The sequence below is a fragment of the Artemia sp. Qi Xiang Cuo genome, chromosome 7 (genome assembly GCF_049724085.1).
Source record: "Artemia sp. Qi Xiang Cuo chromosome 7, ASM4972408v1, whole genome shotgun sequence".
NCBI lineage: Eukaryota > Metazoa > Arthropoda > Branchiopoda > Anostraca > Artemiidae > Artemia > Artemia sp. Qi Xiang Cuo.
In genome coordinates this window covers 67805984-67821941 of record NC_142800.1, presented here as the reverse complement: position 1 = coordinate 67821941, position 15958 = coordinate 67805984, and the positions used below count along the sequence as shown (strand labels likewise).

Sequence of the window (15958 nt, the reverse complement as noted above, 5' to 3'; positions counted from 1 at the left end):
TGTTTCGTCTCTGTGTGTGTGTTGTCTCTGTGTGAGTGTCGTCTCTCCCTGTGTGTGTCGTCTCTCTCTGTGTGTCGTCTTTGTGTGTTTGTCGTCTCTGTGCGTGTGTCTTCTCTGTGTGTAAGACGTCACTTTGTGTGTGTCGTCTCTGTGTGTGTGTCGTCTCCCTGTGTGTATCGTCCCTGTGTGGTTGTTGTCTCTGTGTGTGTGTCGTCTCTATGCGTGTGTCGTCTCTATGTGTGTTTCGTATCTCTTTGTGTGTATCGTCTCTGTGCGTGTGTCGTCTCTATGTGTGTTTCGTCTGTGTGTGTGTATCATCTCTGTGTGTATGTCGTCTCTGTGTGTGTGAGTCGTCTCTGTGCGTGTGTCTTCTATCTGTGTGTGAGTCGTCTCTGTGTGTGTGTCGTCTCTGTGCGTGTGTCGTCGCTATGTGTGTGTTTGTCGTCTCTGTGTGTGTGTTGTCTGTGTGTGTGTGTGTCCTCTCTGTGTGTGTGTCTTCTGTGTGTGTGTGTCGTCTCTGTGTGTGTGTGTGTGTGCCGTTTCTGTGTGTTTGTCCTCTCTGTGTTTGAGTCCTCTCTTTGTTTCTGTCGTCTGTGTGTGTGTGTCATCTCTGTGTGTGTGTCGTCTCTGTGTTTGTGTCGTCTCTGTGCGTGTGTCTTCTCTCTGTGTGTGTGTCGTCTCTGTGTGTGTGTCGTCTCTGTGCATGAGTCGTCGCTATGTGTATGTGTGTCGTCTCTGTGTGTGTTGTCTCTGTGTGTGTGTGTGTCGTCTCTGTGCGTGTGTCTTCTCTGTGTGTGTGTGTGTGTAATCTCTGTGTATGTGTGCGTGTCGTCTCTGTGCGTGTGTCGTCGCTATGTGTGTGTCGTCTCTGTGTGTGTGTTGTCTCTGTGTGCGTGTATCGTCTCTGTGCATGTGTCGTGTGTATGTGTGTTTCGTCTCTGTCATCTCTGTGTGTTTGTCGTGTCTGTGTGTGTGTGTGTGAGTGTCGTCTCTGTGCGTGTGTCGTCTGTCTGTGTGTGTGTTGTCTGTCTGTTTGTGTCGTCTCTTTGCGTGTGTCGTCGCTATGTGTGTGTATTCTCTGTGTGTGTGTGTTGTCTCTGTGTGCGTGTTGTCTCTGTGCTTGTTGTCTTTGTGTGTGTTTCGTCTCTGTGCGTGTATCGTCGTTATGTGTGTTTCGTATCTGTGTCTGTGTCGTCTCTTTGTGTGTGTCGTCTCTATGTGTGTTTGTCGTTTCTGTGTGTGTGTTCCCGTCTCTCTGTGTGTGTTGTCTCTGTGTGTGTATTGTCTCTGTGTGTGTGTCGTCTCTGTGTGTGTGTGTCGTCTGTGTGTGTGTTTGTCGTCTGTGTGTGTGTGTCATCTTTGTGTGTGTTTCAACTCTGTGTGTGTGTCTTCTCTCTCTGTCTGTGTGTGTGTCGTCGCTATGTGTTTGTGTGTGTCGTCGCTATGTGTGTGTCGTCTCTGTGTGTGTGTTGTCTCTGTGTGTGTGTCGTCTCTGTGTGTGCGTGTCGTCTCTGTGCATGTGTCTTCTCTGTGTGTGTATGTGTGTCGTCTCTCTGTGTTTGTCGTCTCTGTGAGAGTGTCGTCGCTATGTGTGTGTCGTCTGTGTGTGCGTGTTGTCTCTGTGTGTGTGTCATCTCTGTGCGTGTGTCTTCTCTCTGTGTGTGTGTCGTCTCTGTGTGTGTGTCGGGTCTGTGCCTGTGTCGTCGCTATGTGTGTGTGTTGTCTCTTGGTGTGTGCATCGTCTTTGTGCGTGTGTAGTCTCTATGGGTGTGTAGTCTCTGTGTGTGTGTGTCATCTCTTTATGTGTGTGTTGTCTCTGTGTGTGTGTGTGTGAACATCGATGCTCAAGGTAAAAGTTTGAATTAAACACTTTTAGTATATGGAGTGTCCTTACTGAAAAACTACTGCATTAAAAGAATAAATTAAATTGATCATACGACCTAAATTATTTCATCAGATGCGCCAGCACTCATTAACGCTCCTTTTGAAATTCTGCTAACAACATCGATTCTCAAGGTAAAAGTTTGAATCAAACACTTTTAGGATATCGAGTGTCCTTACTGAAAAACTACTGCATTAAAAAAAATAAATTAAATTTATCATACACACAGAGACGAGACACACATAGAGACAACACAGACACAGAGAAGACACACACACAGAGACAAAACTCACATAGAGACGACACATACACAGAGACGACACACACGCACACAGACACGACAAACATACAGAGAAGACACAAAAACAGAGACGAAACACCCACAGAGATGACACACACATAGAGATGACACACGCAAAGACACGTCACACAAACAGAGTCATAGTGAGAGAGATATCCAAAAAGTTGTGTTGATCTAGGTTCACTTAGAGTGGACACTTATGTGTAAGTTGTCACTTTGTGTGTGTCGTCTCTCTGTGTGTGTGTCGTCTCTGTTTGGGTTTCGTCTCTGTGTGTGTGCTGTCTCTATGTGTGTGTGTCGTCTCTATGTGTGTTTCGTATCTGTGTGTGTGTCGTCTCTGTGGGTGTGTAGTCTCTGTTTTTGTGTCTTCTCTGTATGTTTGTCGTCCCTGTGTGTGTGTGTCGCCTCTGTGTATGCGTCGTCTCTGTGTGTGTTTCGTCTTTGTGTGTCTGTCGTCTCTGTGTCTGTGTTGTCTCTATATGTGAGTCGTCTCTTTGTGTGTGTATAGTTTCTGTGTGTTTGTCCTCTCTGTGTATGCGTCGTCTCTGTGTGTGTTTCGTCTTTGTGTGTCTGTCGTCTCTGTGTCTGAGTTGTCTCTATATGTGAGTCGTCTCTCTGTGTGTGTATAGTTTCTGTGTGTTTGTCCTCTCTGAGTGTGAGTCGTCTCTTTGTGTCTGTCGTCTCTGTGTGTTTGTCCTCTCTGTGTGTGAGTCGACTCTGTGTGTGTGTCGTCTCTGTGAGTGTGTCTTATCTTTGTGTGTTTCTTATCTGTGTGTGTGTCCTCTCTTTGTGTGTGTGTTGTCTGTGTGTGTTTGTCGTCTCTCTGTGTGTGAGTCGTCTCTCTATGTGTGTCGTCTCTGTGTGTTTGTCGTCTCTGTGTGCGTGTCGTCTCTATGTGTAAGTCGTCACTTTGAGTGTGTCGTCTCTGTGTGTGTGTCGTCTCTGTGTGTGTGCATCGTCTCTGTGTGGGTGTTGTATCTGCGTATGTGTTGTCTCTATGCGTGTGTCGTCTCTATGTGTGTTTCGTATCTGTGTGTATGTGTGTCGTCTCTTTGTGTGTGTCTCGTCTCTCTGTGTGTGTTGTCTCTGTGTTTGTATCGTCTCTGTGCGTTTGTCGTCTCTATGGGTGAGTCGTCTCTGTGTGTGTGTCATCTCTGTGTGTGTGTCATCTCTGTGTGTGCTTGTCATCTCTGTGCGTGTGTCTTCTCTCTGTGTGTGCGTCGCCTCTGTGTGTTTGTCGTCTTTGTGCGTGTGTCGTCGCTATTTGTAGGTGTCGTGTGTGTGTGTGTGTTGTCTCTGTGTGTGTGTGTCCTCTCTGTGCGTGTGTCTTCTCTGTGTGTGTGTGTGTCGTCTCTGTGTGTGTGTGCCTTCTCTGTTTGTTTGTCCTTTCTGTGTGTGAGTACTCTCTTTGTGTGAGACGTTTCTCTGTGTGTGTCTTATCTGTGTGTGTGCCGTCTCTGTGTGTATGTGTCGTCTCTGTGCGTGTGTCTTCTCTCTGTGTGTGCGGCGTCTCTGTGTGTGTGTCGTCTCTGTGCGTGTGTCGTCGCTATGTGTGTGTGTGTCGTCTCTGTGTGTGTGTTGTCTCTCTGTGTGTGTGTCGTCTCTATGCGTGTGTCTTCTCTCTGTCTGTGTGTGTCCTCTCTGTGTGTGTGTGAGTGTCGTCTCTGTGCATGTGTCGTCGCTATGTGTGTGTCGTCTCTGTGTGTGTGTTGTCGTTTCTGTGTGTGTGTATCGTCTCTGTGCTTGTGTCGTCTCTAAGTGTGTTTGGTCTCTATCATCTCTGTGTGTGTGTCGTCTCTGTGTGTGTGTGTGTGTGAGTGTCGTCTCTGTGCGTGTGTATTCTCTCTGTGTGTTGTCGTCTCTCTGTTTGTGTCGTCTCTGTACGTGTGTCGTCGCTATGTGTGCGTCGTCTCTGTGTAAGTGTTGTTTCTGTGCTTGTTGTCTTTGTGTGTGTGTCGTCTTTGTGCGTGTATCGTCTCTACGTATGTTTCGTCTCTGTGTGTGTGTCGTCTCTGTGTGTGTGTCGTCTCTATGTGTGTTTGCCATTTCTGTGTGTGTGTTCACGTCTCTCTGTGTGTGTTGTCTCTGTGTGTGTATTGTCTCTGTGTTTGTCATCTCTGTGTGTGTGTGTCGTCTCTGTGTGTGTGCGTCGTCTCTGTATTGGTGTCATCTCTGTGTGTGTGTCGTCTCTGTGTGTGTGTCTTCTCTCTCTGTGTGTGTGTGTCGTCTTTGTGCGTGTATCGTCTCTATGTGTGTTTCGTATCTGTGTGTGTGTCGTCTCTTTGTGTGTGTCGTCTCTATGTGTGTTTGTCATTTCTGTGTGTGTGTTCCCGTCTCTCTGTGTGTGTTGTCTCTGTGTGTGTCTTGTCTCTGTGTTTGTCATATCTCTGTGTGTGTGTCGTCTATGTGTGTGTGTGGAGTCTCTGTATGTGTGTCATCTGTGTGCGTGTGTCGTATCTGTGAGTGTGTCTTCTCTATGTGTGCGTGTCATCTCTGTGCATGTGTCTTCTCTCTGTGTGTGTGTGTCGTCTCAGTGTGTTTGTCGTCTCTGTGCGTGTGTCGTTGCTATGTGTGTGTTTCGTCTGTATGTGTGTGTCTTCTCTGTGTGTGTGTGTCGTCTCTGTGCGTGTGTCTTCTCTTGTGTGCGTGTGTAGTCTCTGTGTATTCGTTGTCTCTGTGCGTGTGTCGTCGCTATGTGTGTGCGTCTTGTCAGTGTGTTTATTGTCTCTCTGCGTGTGTATCGTCTCTGTGCGTGTGTCGTTACTATGTGTGTTTCGTCTCTGTGTGTGTGTGTCATCTCTGTGTGTGTGTGTCGTCTCTGTGTGTGTGTGTGTGTGAACATCGATGCTCAAGGTAAAAGTTTGAATGAAACACTTTTAGGATATGTAGTGTCCCTACTGAAAAGCTAGTGCATTAAAAAAAAAAAATTAAATTTATCATACGATCTAAATTATTTCATTAGATACGCCAGCACTCATTAAAGATCCTTTTGAAATTCTGCTAACAATATCTATGTTAAAGTTAAAAAATTGAATCATACACTTCTAAGATATCAAGTGTCCTTACTGAAAAACTATTGCATTGAAAAAAATAAATTAAATTTATCATAAGACCTAAATTATTTCATCAGATATGCCAGCACTCATAAACGATCCTTTTGAAATTCTGCGAACAACATCTATTCTCAAGGTAAAAGTTGGAATCAAACACTTTTAGGATATCGAGTGTCCTTATTGAATAACTAGTGAATTAAAAAAAAAATTATCATGCGACATGAATTAGTTCATCAAAGACAGGTCAGCACTTATAAACGATCCTTTTGAAATTTTACTAAAAAACTTCGATGCTCAAGGTAAACATTGAATCAAACATTTTTAGGATATCGAGTGTGCTTATTAAATAACTACTGCAAAAAAAAATAATTCAAAATTAAATTAATCATACAATCTAAATTATTTCATCAGATACGCCAGCGCTTATGAAAGATGCTTTTGAAATTCTTCTAACAACATCGATTCTCAAGGTAAAAGTTTGAATCAAACACTTTTAGGATATCGAGTGTCCTAACTGAAAAACTACTGCATTAAAAAAAAATTAAATTTATCATACGACCTAAATTATTTCATCAGATACGCCAGCACTAATAAATGATCCTTTTGAAATTCTTCTAACAACATCGATTCTCAAGGTAAAAGTCTGAATCAAACGCTTTTAGGATATCGAGTGTCCTTACTAAAAAACTACTGCATTAAAAAAAAAAATTAAATTTATCATACGACCTAGATTATTTCATCAGATAAGCCAGCACTCATAAATGATCATTTTGAAATTATTCTAATAAAATCGATGCTCATGGTAGAAGTTTGAATCAATCAATTTTAGGATATCGAGTTTCATTATTAAAAAACTAATGCATTAAAAAAAAATAAATTAACTTTATCATACGACCTAAATTATTTCATAAGATACGCCAGTACTCATAAATGATGCTTTTGAAATTCTGCTAACAACATCGATGCTCAAGGTAAAAGTTTGAATCAAACACTTTTAGGATATCGAGTGTCCTTACTGAAAAACTACTGCATTAAAAAAAATAAATTAAATTTATCATACGACCTAAATTATTTCATCAGATACGCCAGCACTCATAAGTGATCCTTTTGAAATTCTACTAACAACATCGATGATCAATGTAAAAATTTGAATCAGACACTTTTAAGATATTGAGTGTCCTTACTGAAAAACTATTGCATTAAAAAAAATAAATTAAATTTATCATAAGACCTAAATTATTTCATCAGATACGCCAGCACTCATAAACGATCCTTTTCAAATTCTGCTAACAACATTGATTCTCAAGGTAAAAGTTTGAATCAAACACTTTTAGGATATCGAGTGCCCTTATTGAAAAACTACTGCATTAAAAAAAATAAATTAAATTTATCATACGACCTAAATTATTTCATCAGATACGCCAGCACTCATAAACGATCCTTTTGAAATTCTGCTAACAATATCTATTCTCAAGGTAAAAGTTGGAATCAAACACTTTTAGGATATCGAGTGTCCTTATTGAATAACTACTGTATTAAAAAAAAATTATAATGCGACATAATTAGTTCATCAAAGACAGGTCAGCACTTATAAACGATCCTTTTGAAATTCTACTAAAAACTTCGATGCTCAAGGTAAAAATTGAATCAAACATTCTTAGGATATCGAGTGTGCCTATTAAATAACTAATGCAAAAAAAAATAATTCAAAATTAAATTAATCATACAATCTAAATTATTTCATCAGATACGCCAGCACTTATGAATGATCCTTTTGAAATTCTGCTAAAAACATCGATGTTCAAGGTAAAAGTTCGAATCAAACACTTTTAGGATATCGAGTGTCCTAACTGAAAAACTACTGAATTAAAAGAATAAATTAAATTGATCATGCGACCTAAATTATTTCATCAGATACGCCAGCACTCATAAACGATCTTTCTGAAATTCTTCTAACAACATCGATTCTCAAGGTAAAAGTTTGAATCAAACACTTTTAGGATATCGAGTGTCCTTACTGAAAAACTACTGCATTAAAAAAAAAAATATCATACGACCTACATTATTTCATCAGATACGCCAGCACTCCTAAACGATCCTTTTGAAATTCTGCTATCAACATCGATGCTCAAGGTAAAAGTTTGAATCAAACAATTTTAGGATATCGAGTGTCCTTACTGAAAAACTTCTGCATTAAAAAAAAATAAATTCAATTTATCATACGACCTAAATTGTTTCATCACATACGCCAGCACTCATAAACGATCCTTTTGAAATTCTGCTAACAACAACGATGCTCAAGGTAAAAGTTTGAATCAAACACTTTTAGGATATCGAGTGTCCTTACTGAAAAACTACTGCATTAAAAAAAATAAATTAAATTTAATATACGACCTAAATTATTTCATCAGATACGCCTGCACTCATAAATGATTCTTTTGAAATTCTGCTAACAACATCGATGCTCAAGGTAAAAGTTTTAATCAAGTAGGCCTACTCTAAGACACCTCGCTCCCATCACTCCTTTTTTTGGAGATATGATCGCAATGAATGGTACATGTTATCAGACGAAAATGCCAATTCCAAAAAAAAAATAAAATAACGCACGCCATGCTGAATGTGCTTTCAAAAACCCATCTGGTTGAAAACATGTTTGTCATCGTTAACCATTTGCAAAGATTGATATTGTTCCAATCAGAAAAAACGTCAATTGCAAAAAAAAAAAAAATAACACACGCCATGCTGAATGTGACAATTGTTCCAAATTTATAATAAATATCTTGCTTTTTGCAGTGTGTAGGAACCGGAGGGGAATTCCCGCTCGCTTGGAAAGGTACCAATGAAAGGCAAGCAAAACGTGTTTAATCACGTGTAGAGGTCCCAAAGAATAACACAGGAAGGAACATAAGGCCATAGAATAGCATAGGAAGGATCATAAAACCTTAGAATAGCATAGGAAGGAACATAATCCATCCAAATCCATAGGTACATGCTCTGGAAAGACGCCATAATCCACCCAAATCCATAAGTACATGCATTGAAAAGTTGCCAAGGAACGTAATCTCCCCAAATAGCACAGGAAGGAACATAGTCGGCTAGAATCCATAAGTACATGCTCTGGAAAGGTGCCAAGGACTGTAAAGTACCCAAATAGCACCATTATAAGTACTCTAAGACACCTCACTCCCATCCCTCCAAAAATATTTTATTCAGAGATTTCTTGTTAAAAAATTATCCAATCGCTAATTAGAATCAATCACAATCCTATTATTCAAACATTAATTAATATCGTCCATAGAGTCCAATTAGCGAATTCCTTATCCCTTTTTGCAAATGTCAATCAAACAATTCCGATTGTAAAAGCGTGTTTAATCACGTTGCTTGGAAAGGTATCCATAAGTACATGCTCTGGAAAGGTGCCAAGGAACGTAATCTCCCCAAATAACACCATTATAAGTACTCTAAGACACCTCTCTCCCATCCCTCCAAAAATATTTTATTCATAGATTTCTTGTTAAAAAATTAATCAATCACTAATTAAAATCAATCACACTCCTATTATTCAAACATTAATTAATATCGTTCATAGAGTCCAATTTGCGAATTCCTTATCCCTTTTTGCTAAAGTCAATCAAACAATTCAGATTGTAAAAGCGTGTTTAATCACGTTGCTTGGAAACCATAAGTACATGCTCTGAAAAGGTGCCAAGGAACGTAATCTCCCCAAATAGCACCATTATAAGTACTCTAAGATACCTCACTCCCATCCCTCCAAAAATATTTTATTCATAGATTTCTTGTTAAAAAATTATCCAATCACTAATTAGAATCAATCACACTCCTATTATTCAAACATTAATTAGTATCGTTCATAGAGTCCAATTTGCGAATTCCTTATCCCTTTTTGCAAATGTCAATCAAACAATTCCGATTGTAAAAGCTTGTTTAATCACGTTGCTTGGAAAGGTATCCATAAGTACATGCTCTGGAAATGTTTTTCCTATGGGGGCAAGCAAATTCCATATTAGCACTCTACTGCCATTAAAGCGTATTTTCATTGGTTTCCAAAAAAATACTGCCACCACTTTTTTTTGTAAATTTTATCTATTATAAGAAATATCACCGGAACTGTTTGCTAAAAGACTATAAGAATAGGATCACTCTCAGAGATAACATTATTAAAGTAAAACTACTTTAAGGAAATACATGGGCTGTTTTTGCATTTTGTAATTTTATGTTTGATTTTAGAATGATTTTAGAAAACTCCTCTAATTTCTTTTTTTATAATTTAGGGTTCCTGTTTCAAATCTTAGGTCAAATACCTTAAGAAATTTTCTTTAAAAAAAAGTATCATATAAACAACCATTTCAGACTGAAACAAATTGTTGCAAATAGTATTTGCAACCAAAAAGAAATATAGGTATTTTCTTAGGGTTGACCTATGAACCATTTTTCCATTTGATATGTGTATGGTTCTCAATAAAGTTCTTGGCAGAAGCATCAATAGAAAACAAATTCCCCACAAAAACGATTAAAACAAAAATACCAATGGAAAGTTAAGTAAAACTAAGATATTAATAGCCATCTTCTTTTTTTACTATTTTTTGTTATATTTAGTATCGATTTTTAACAAAAAAACAAACTTAACACAACTGCATCCCCTCCAAATACCAGGGTATGGTATGGAGGATGAATAATCAAATAAATTTACAAAATAAAACAATCAGTTACTTTTACCTCGGAAGGAGTATAAAAAAGGTACTTATATTTTTATAGTCACCCCACCCAAGAAGTTAAGTGTGGTTAATCCTAATGAAACAATTCTTACTTCATAATTAAATAAAAAAAAAAAAACAGTTTCCTCCTGTTTCGACTCCTGTTTCAGGAGTCGTCCTTAAAGAATTGGGACAGAATTCAAACTTTAGCGCAAAGAGTGAGATGTTTAATAGGAGCAGCCCCTCATATATGTAATAATTTCTGTTATTTTTAAGGTTTAATTCTGCTCCTTGCTTACAATTGAAAAAACTTTTTTTTTTTTAAATTGAATTAATGATCATTTTTTAATTAGTGCAAGGAAATATGGCTACAAATCCACGGAAAATCCCTCCTCCCCACGGATTTATTCTCTAGACTATTCAATCCTGGTGAAAATTTACCCTTGACAATTACCCTTAACATCTCCACGCGTAAAATTGAGTCGGCAAAGAGAAAGCAAGACTAACGAAGAATTTCGTATAGGAATTCTGGCAAATTCTCCCATTGTAATATCTCCCCAAAAATTCATCTCCTGGAAACTTCCCTTGTGGAAAATCCAACCAGCAGAAAATTCCCCCCCCCCAACCAAAAAAAATGTAAGCACACTTTCTAATAACAAATAGTATACGTAAACAATGGGCAAATTTTTTAACTGAAAGACCTTTCCCCGGGGGCTGTGGGGGGTCATTATATCTCCAAAGGCATAGTTGTTCGGTATTCAACTATGCTGAATAAAATGCTATCTCAAAATCTTGATCGGAAGATTTTGAGAAAAAGGGGCATGGGAGATGGGCCTAGTTGCCCTTCATTTTTTTGGTCGCTTAAAAAGAGCACAATAACTTTTAATTTCCGTTCAAACAAGCCCTCTCCTAATATTCTAGGACCACTGGGGTGACAAGATAACCCCTGGAAAAAAAAATGTATAAACACGCATCCGTGATCTTTCTTCTGGCAAAAAATATAAAATTCTACATTTTTGCAGAGAGGAGTTTCAAACCTCTACAAGAGGGTTCTCTGATACCCCGAATCTGAGGTAAAACTACACTTAATGAAACTTATATATTTGAAATCAGCATACAAATCAGATTTTTTTTTAATATTTGTTAGTACCTAAATTCCGTTTTTTTTTAGAGTTTCGGCTATTATTGAGCCGGGTCGCTCCTTACTTACAGTTCGTTACCGCGAACTGTTTGATATGCAGAATAAATGTAGCTAAAAGATTTTGCATGCAGACCCGCCATGTTTTACCTTCTTCCCCCTAATGTGCAAATATATAGCCCAAATTATATATTTTCAGCTATTCTTGCAATGCGTCTCTCCTGTTTCAATCCGTGTACCTGTAAATCGAATCAACTCTGACGAAACAAAACTGCAAAAACAAGTTAAGGATGGTAGAATGCATTGAAAATATATAATTTGGGCTATATATTTGCAGATTATAGTGTCAGTTTTTTCATTTTCATTTCTTTCTCCAGTTTCCAATTTTCCAGCCTTTTCTGTCTGTCATTTCTCAGAAGGGGTCAGGGGCTATAGACTAACGTTAACTTCTTTGAATTTTCTTTGTAATTTTACAGTAAAGCCAGGTGCTTACTCTGGCATCTTCTTCGAATATCCTTTTCTAAAAGGATCGAATCCTTATTTTATATACTTTCTTATTACAGGATACGGACATTCCACTCCTGTTACTGTCACAGGGAAAGCGTTTTGTATGATTTATGCGGTCATTGGCATACCTTTAGGAATTGTTATGTTCCAGTCTATAGGAGAACGTCTTAATAAAGTGTTCGCTATAAGCATATCCAAAATAAAAGTAAGTTTTTTTTTATTCTTGAACAAAAATGTTTACTTTCGCTGAACTTTAAATTTTGTGAATTTAATCAGCAACGTATCTAGATAAGAAAAATGTATTAAGGCTGTTAGAACTCAAATTCAAGTTTTTGGATGTGAAAACAGCCGGAAACTTTTTAGATAGACAGGTCCGCTGCTGCTATATTCAAAATTAAAGGAGTAACCACTCACTTCTTATTCCCCATCCGTCTCCCTTGAATAATAATCTTACCTACACCTAAATGATATATTATATTTTTTTCTATTCAGTATGTGCATTTCCTACTTTTTCAGGTTTTCCCGTAATTTAATAACGTTAGAATTGCTTACTTCTTTTTCCAGTTACTTTTTGACGTTACTTTTTCTTTCATTTCCCCTTTATCCAAAACGCTAGGAGGAGTTCATTTAATAACTTAAAAATAAAGTGTTTCAGTATTGATTCTTGCCTTGAAATCTTGAGACACCTGCTGGCATTTGCAATATCATAAATTTTGACTTACAAAAGTCGAGAGAGTATTTGAAGCACTAAATTAGGCAAAAAGTCTCGTTGGTTAATAAAAAGTCACTGATTTTGTGACAAGAATCGATAAATATTTAGCAGACCAAAGTAGTATGTCTCGTCTGGATTCTACGACTTTATGTTCCTTCCGGTTTTTCTGGTAGGTAATTCTATTCTAGAGGACATTACACCTTTGCCAAGAGGAACGAGTATAACTTGTTTGGTGATTGGGATTTGAATAAAAGGTATCAATTATTTTATTCCAGTTTTTCTAAACCAGTATTGTCTATAACTTAATTTACGTAGGTTAAACTTCCGGTGGTTAAGAAAGCGTAACGAGTAATTAAAGTATGAGAAATGGGATGCTATAATTAGAATGGTTTTAAGCTGAGAATTGTGATGTAAAAATAACTCAGTTATTTGCTTGCGTGTATAGGAATTCCCATGTAATTTGCTTGCCTGTATTTTGTGTTAAATAAGTAGTTTTTGTATCTTTTAAAAGAGCTTTAAGGGGTTTGAGAGACTCAGTTGCCTGATTCCGTGTGGTTTTTCTTTACTTAGTTCTCATTAAAAACGAATTTTTGTTTTAAATAAGTAGTTTTTGTATCTGTTAAAAGAGCTTTAAGGGGTTTGAGAGACTCTGTTGCCTGATTCCGTGTGGTTTTTCTTTACTTAGTGCTCATAAAAACGAAGTGTTTGTTTTAAATAAGTAGTTGTGTATCTGTTAAAATAGGTTTAAGGGGTTTGAGAAAATCTGTTGCCTGATTCCGTGTGGTTTTTCTTTACTTGGTTCACATTAAAAACGAAATTTTTGTGTTAAGTAAGTAGTTCTTGTATCTTTTAAAAGAGCTTTAAGTGATTTGAGATACTCTGTTGCCTGATTCCGTGTCGTGTTTCTTTAATTATTGCTCATTAAAAAAAAAAATTTTTTTTTAAATAAGTAGTTCTTGTATATTTTAAAAGAGCTTTACGGGGTTTGAGAGACTCTGTTGCCTGATTCCGTGTGGTTTTTCTTTATTTGGTGCCCATTAAAAAATAAATTTTTGTGTTAAATAAGTAGTTCTTGTATCTTTTAAAAGAGCTTTAATGGATTTGAGAGACTCTGTTGCCTGATTCCGTGTGGTTGTTCTTTACTTAGTGCTCATTAAAAAACGAAATTTTTGTTGTAAATAAGTAGTTCTTGTATCTTTTAAAATAACTTTACGGGGTTTGAGAGACTCTGTTGCCTGATTCCGTGTGGTTTTTCTTTACTTGATACCCATTAAAAACAAAATATAGGATTTCTGTTAAATAAATAATTCTTATACATTTTAAAATAGCTTTACGGGATTTGAGAGACTCTGTAATGCAGTAGTTTTTCAGTAAAGACACTCAAAATCCTAAAAGTGTTTAATTCAAACTTTTTTAAAACTTCGAAATTTTTCAACTTTATTTATTTTTTTTCTTTTTGTACATAAATTAAAATGTCAAAATATGCTTACAGTTCTAACAATTGCGCTCTGTGATTGGTCAGAGACACGATGTGACTTTCCCACTGGTATTTTATGACCGGTTATTGACACTACCTAATCTATTGCATGTATTAAATCAGTATTTTTTACGCAGTGGAACGATAAACACATAAGTCATATCTTTAAAAAAAAGTGAAGATGGAGCGTTTTAATAAAGTGTGTTTACATAACAAGGTTATTGTAGCATTGAATGCCGAAAAAAGAAAAGTATTTAAACTTTGAATCAAGTACAGATGGTAGCACTATTGGAAGTGTATGCATGTATTGTCCTGACAGTAAGTAATTACATTTCTTTGGAATACCGAAAAAATTTAACTCTTATGTTGGTGGTTATGCGAGATTGAGATATCCAGAGACGATTGCACTCAAAGAGAATGCCAACATAAAAATAATCGTTGATGATAGAGGACAACTCCTTGCTACTGTTGCAGGTAACACATTACCTACTGATACATCCAATCGTCATCTTTCGGGTATTAGCATTCAATGAAAGATCAATGAAAGAAAGGCTTTCTCTGCTACTAATATCGTAAACCATATCTTGTCTACGTGCCGAAACTTTTACCTGTCTAAAAATAATGTGATAATAGACAGTGAAATTGCCAGAAAAATAAAAAGGGCATTGTCAGAAAATATCACTATGGAATATAAAGATGAGTCGATGAAAAACAAAGCACCAGCAAACGTTACTGTCATTGATCAAACAGTCATTGAACCAAATAATACCAAAGACGAAAAGCATATTGAGCCTGTTGATGACACACCAGTAAAAATTGTGTATGACTCAAAATGGAATAATGATTATTCTACTGATTACGAACTAAGAGAAGACAATAGCTACAATATCAAGAGAGAACATGGTGAACTATTTTATGGAACAGATTCAAAATTTCCAAAGTTAATCATTGATATTAATAATGTATCATAATATATTTTTTGTATTAATATTCTACATAGCATTATTTCATTAAAAATATATTATGCATTACATTGTTATGTGCTCATTATTTTTAGAGTAAGCTAGCATATCAAACGTTTAGAATGTCTAATAAAACGTTGGAGATGTAAGAAAAGGAATTTGCATACATCTATTGTCAGACACATGGGATAACATTGAAAAAATCTTGGTATCAGAATGAATAAATTATTTATCAACATCCGTTAATGGATATGTCATTATGAAAAAATTGTAAGTAAGTAAGTAAGTAACAAAATCTTTCTTGAATTCACTTCTTTGTTACACAATACAGAAATTTAATTAAGGAAATCATGAAAAAAAATTGTAAGTAATTAACAAACTCTTTCTTGAAGTCACCTCTTGGATACATAATGCAGAAATTTCATTTAAGAAATTATCAAAAACTGTAAGTAAGTACAAAATTCTTTCTTGAATTCACCTCCTGGATAAATAAAAAAGACATTTCATTCAATAAATTATGACAAAATTCATAGTAAGTAAAAAAATCTTTCTAGAAGTCACCTCTTTGATACACAATTCAGAAATTTATTGTTTCTTGAATTCACCTCCTTGATAAATAAAAAAGACATTTCATTCAAGAAATTATGACAAAATTCATAGTAAGTAACAAACTCTTTCTCGAAGTCACCTCTTGGATACACAATGCAGAAATTTCATTTAAGAAATTTGAAAAAATTTTAAGCAAGTAACAAACTCTTTTCTGAAGTCACCTCTTGGATACACAATGCAGAAACTTCATTTAAGAAACTGTAAAAAAAATTGTAAGTTAGTAACAAACTCTTTCTTGAAGTCACCTCTTGGATACACAATGCAGAAATTTCATTTAAGAAATTATCAAAAATTGTAAGTAAGTACAAAATTCTTTCTTGAATTCACCTCCTGGATAACTAAAAAAGACATTTCATTCAAGAAATTATGACAAAATTCATAGTAAGTAACAAACTCTTTCTCGAAGTCACCTCTTGGATACACAATGCAGAAATTTATTCTTTCTTGAATTCACCTCCTGGATAAATAAAAAAGAAATTTAATTCAAGAAATTATGACAAAATTCATAGTAAGTAACAAACTCTTTCTCGAAGTCACCTCTTGGATACAAATTGCAGAAATTTCATTTAAGAAATTTTAAAAAATTTTAAGCAAGTAATAAA

General features: G+C 36.4%; 1 protein-coding gene across 1 annotated transcript in view; it reads left to right on the top strand.

Moving 5' to 3' along the window:
- Task7 (TWIK-related acid-sensitive K[+] channel 7) overlaps window positions 1–15958 on the top strand; it is a 439213-nt gene that overhangs the window by 200831 nt on the left and 222424 nt on the right. The window contains exon 3 of the mRNA XM_089091908.1: window positions 11653–11801. Coding sequence (XP_088948034.1) covers window positions 11653–11801 — 149 coding nt within the window. The remainder of the gene's footprint in view (window positions 1–11652; window positions 11802–15958) is intronic.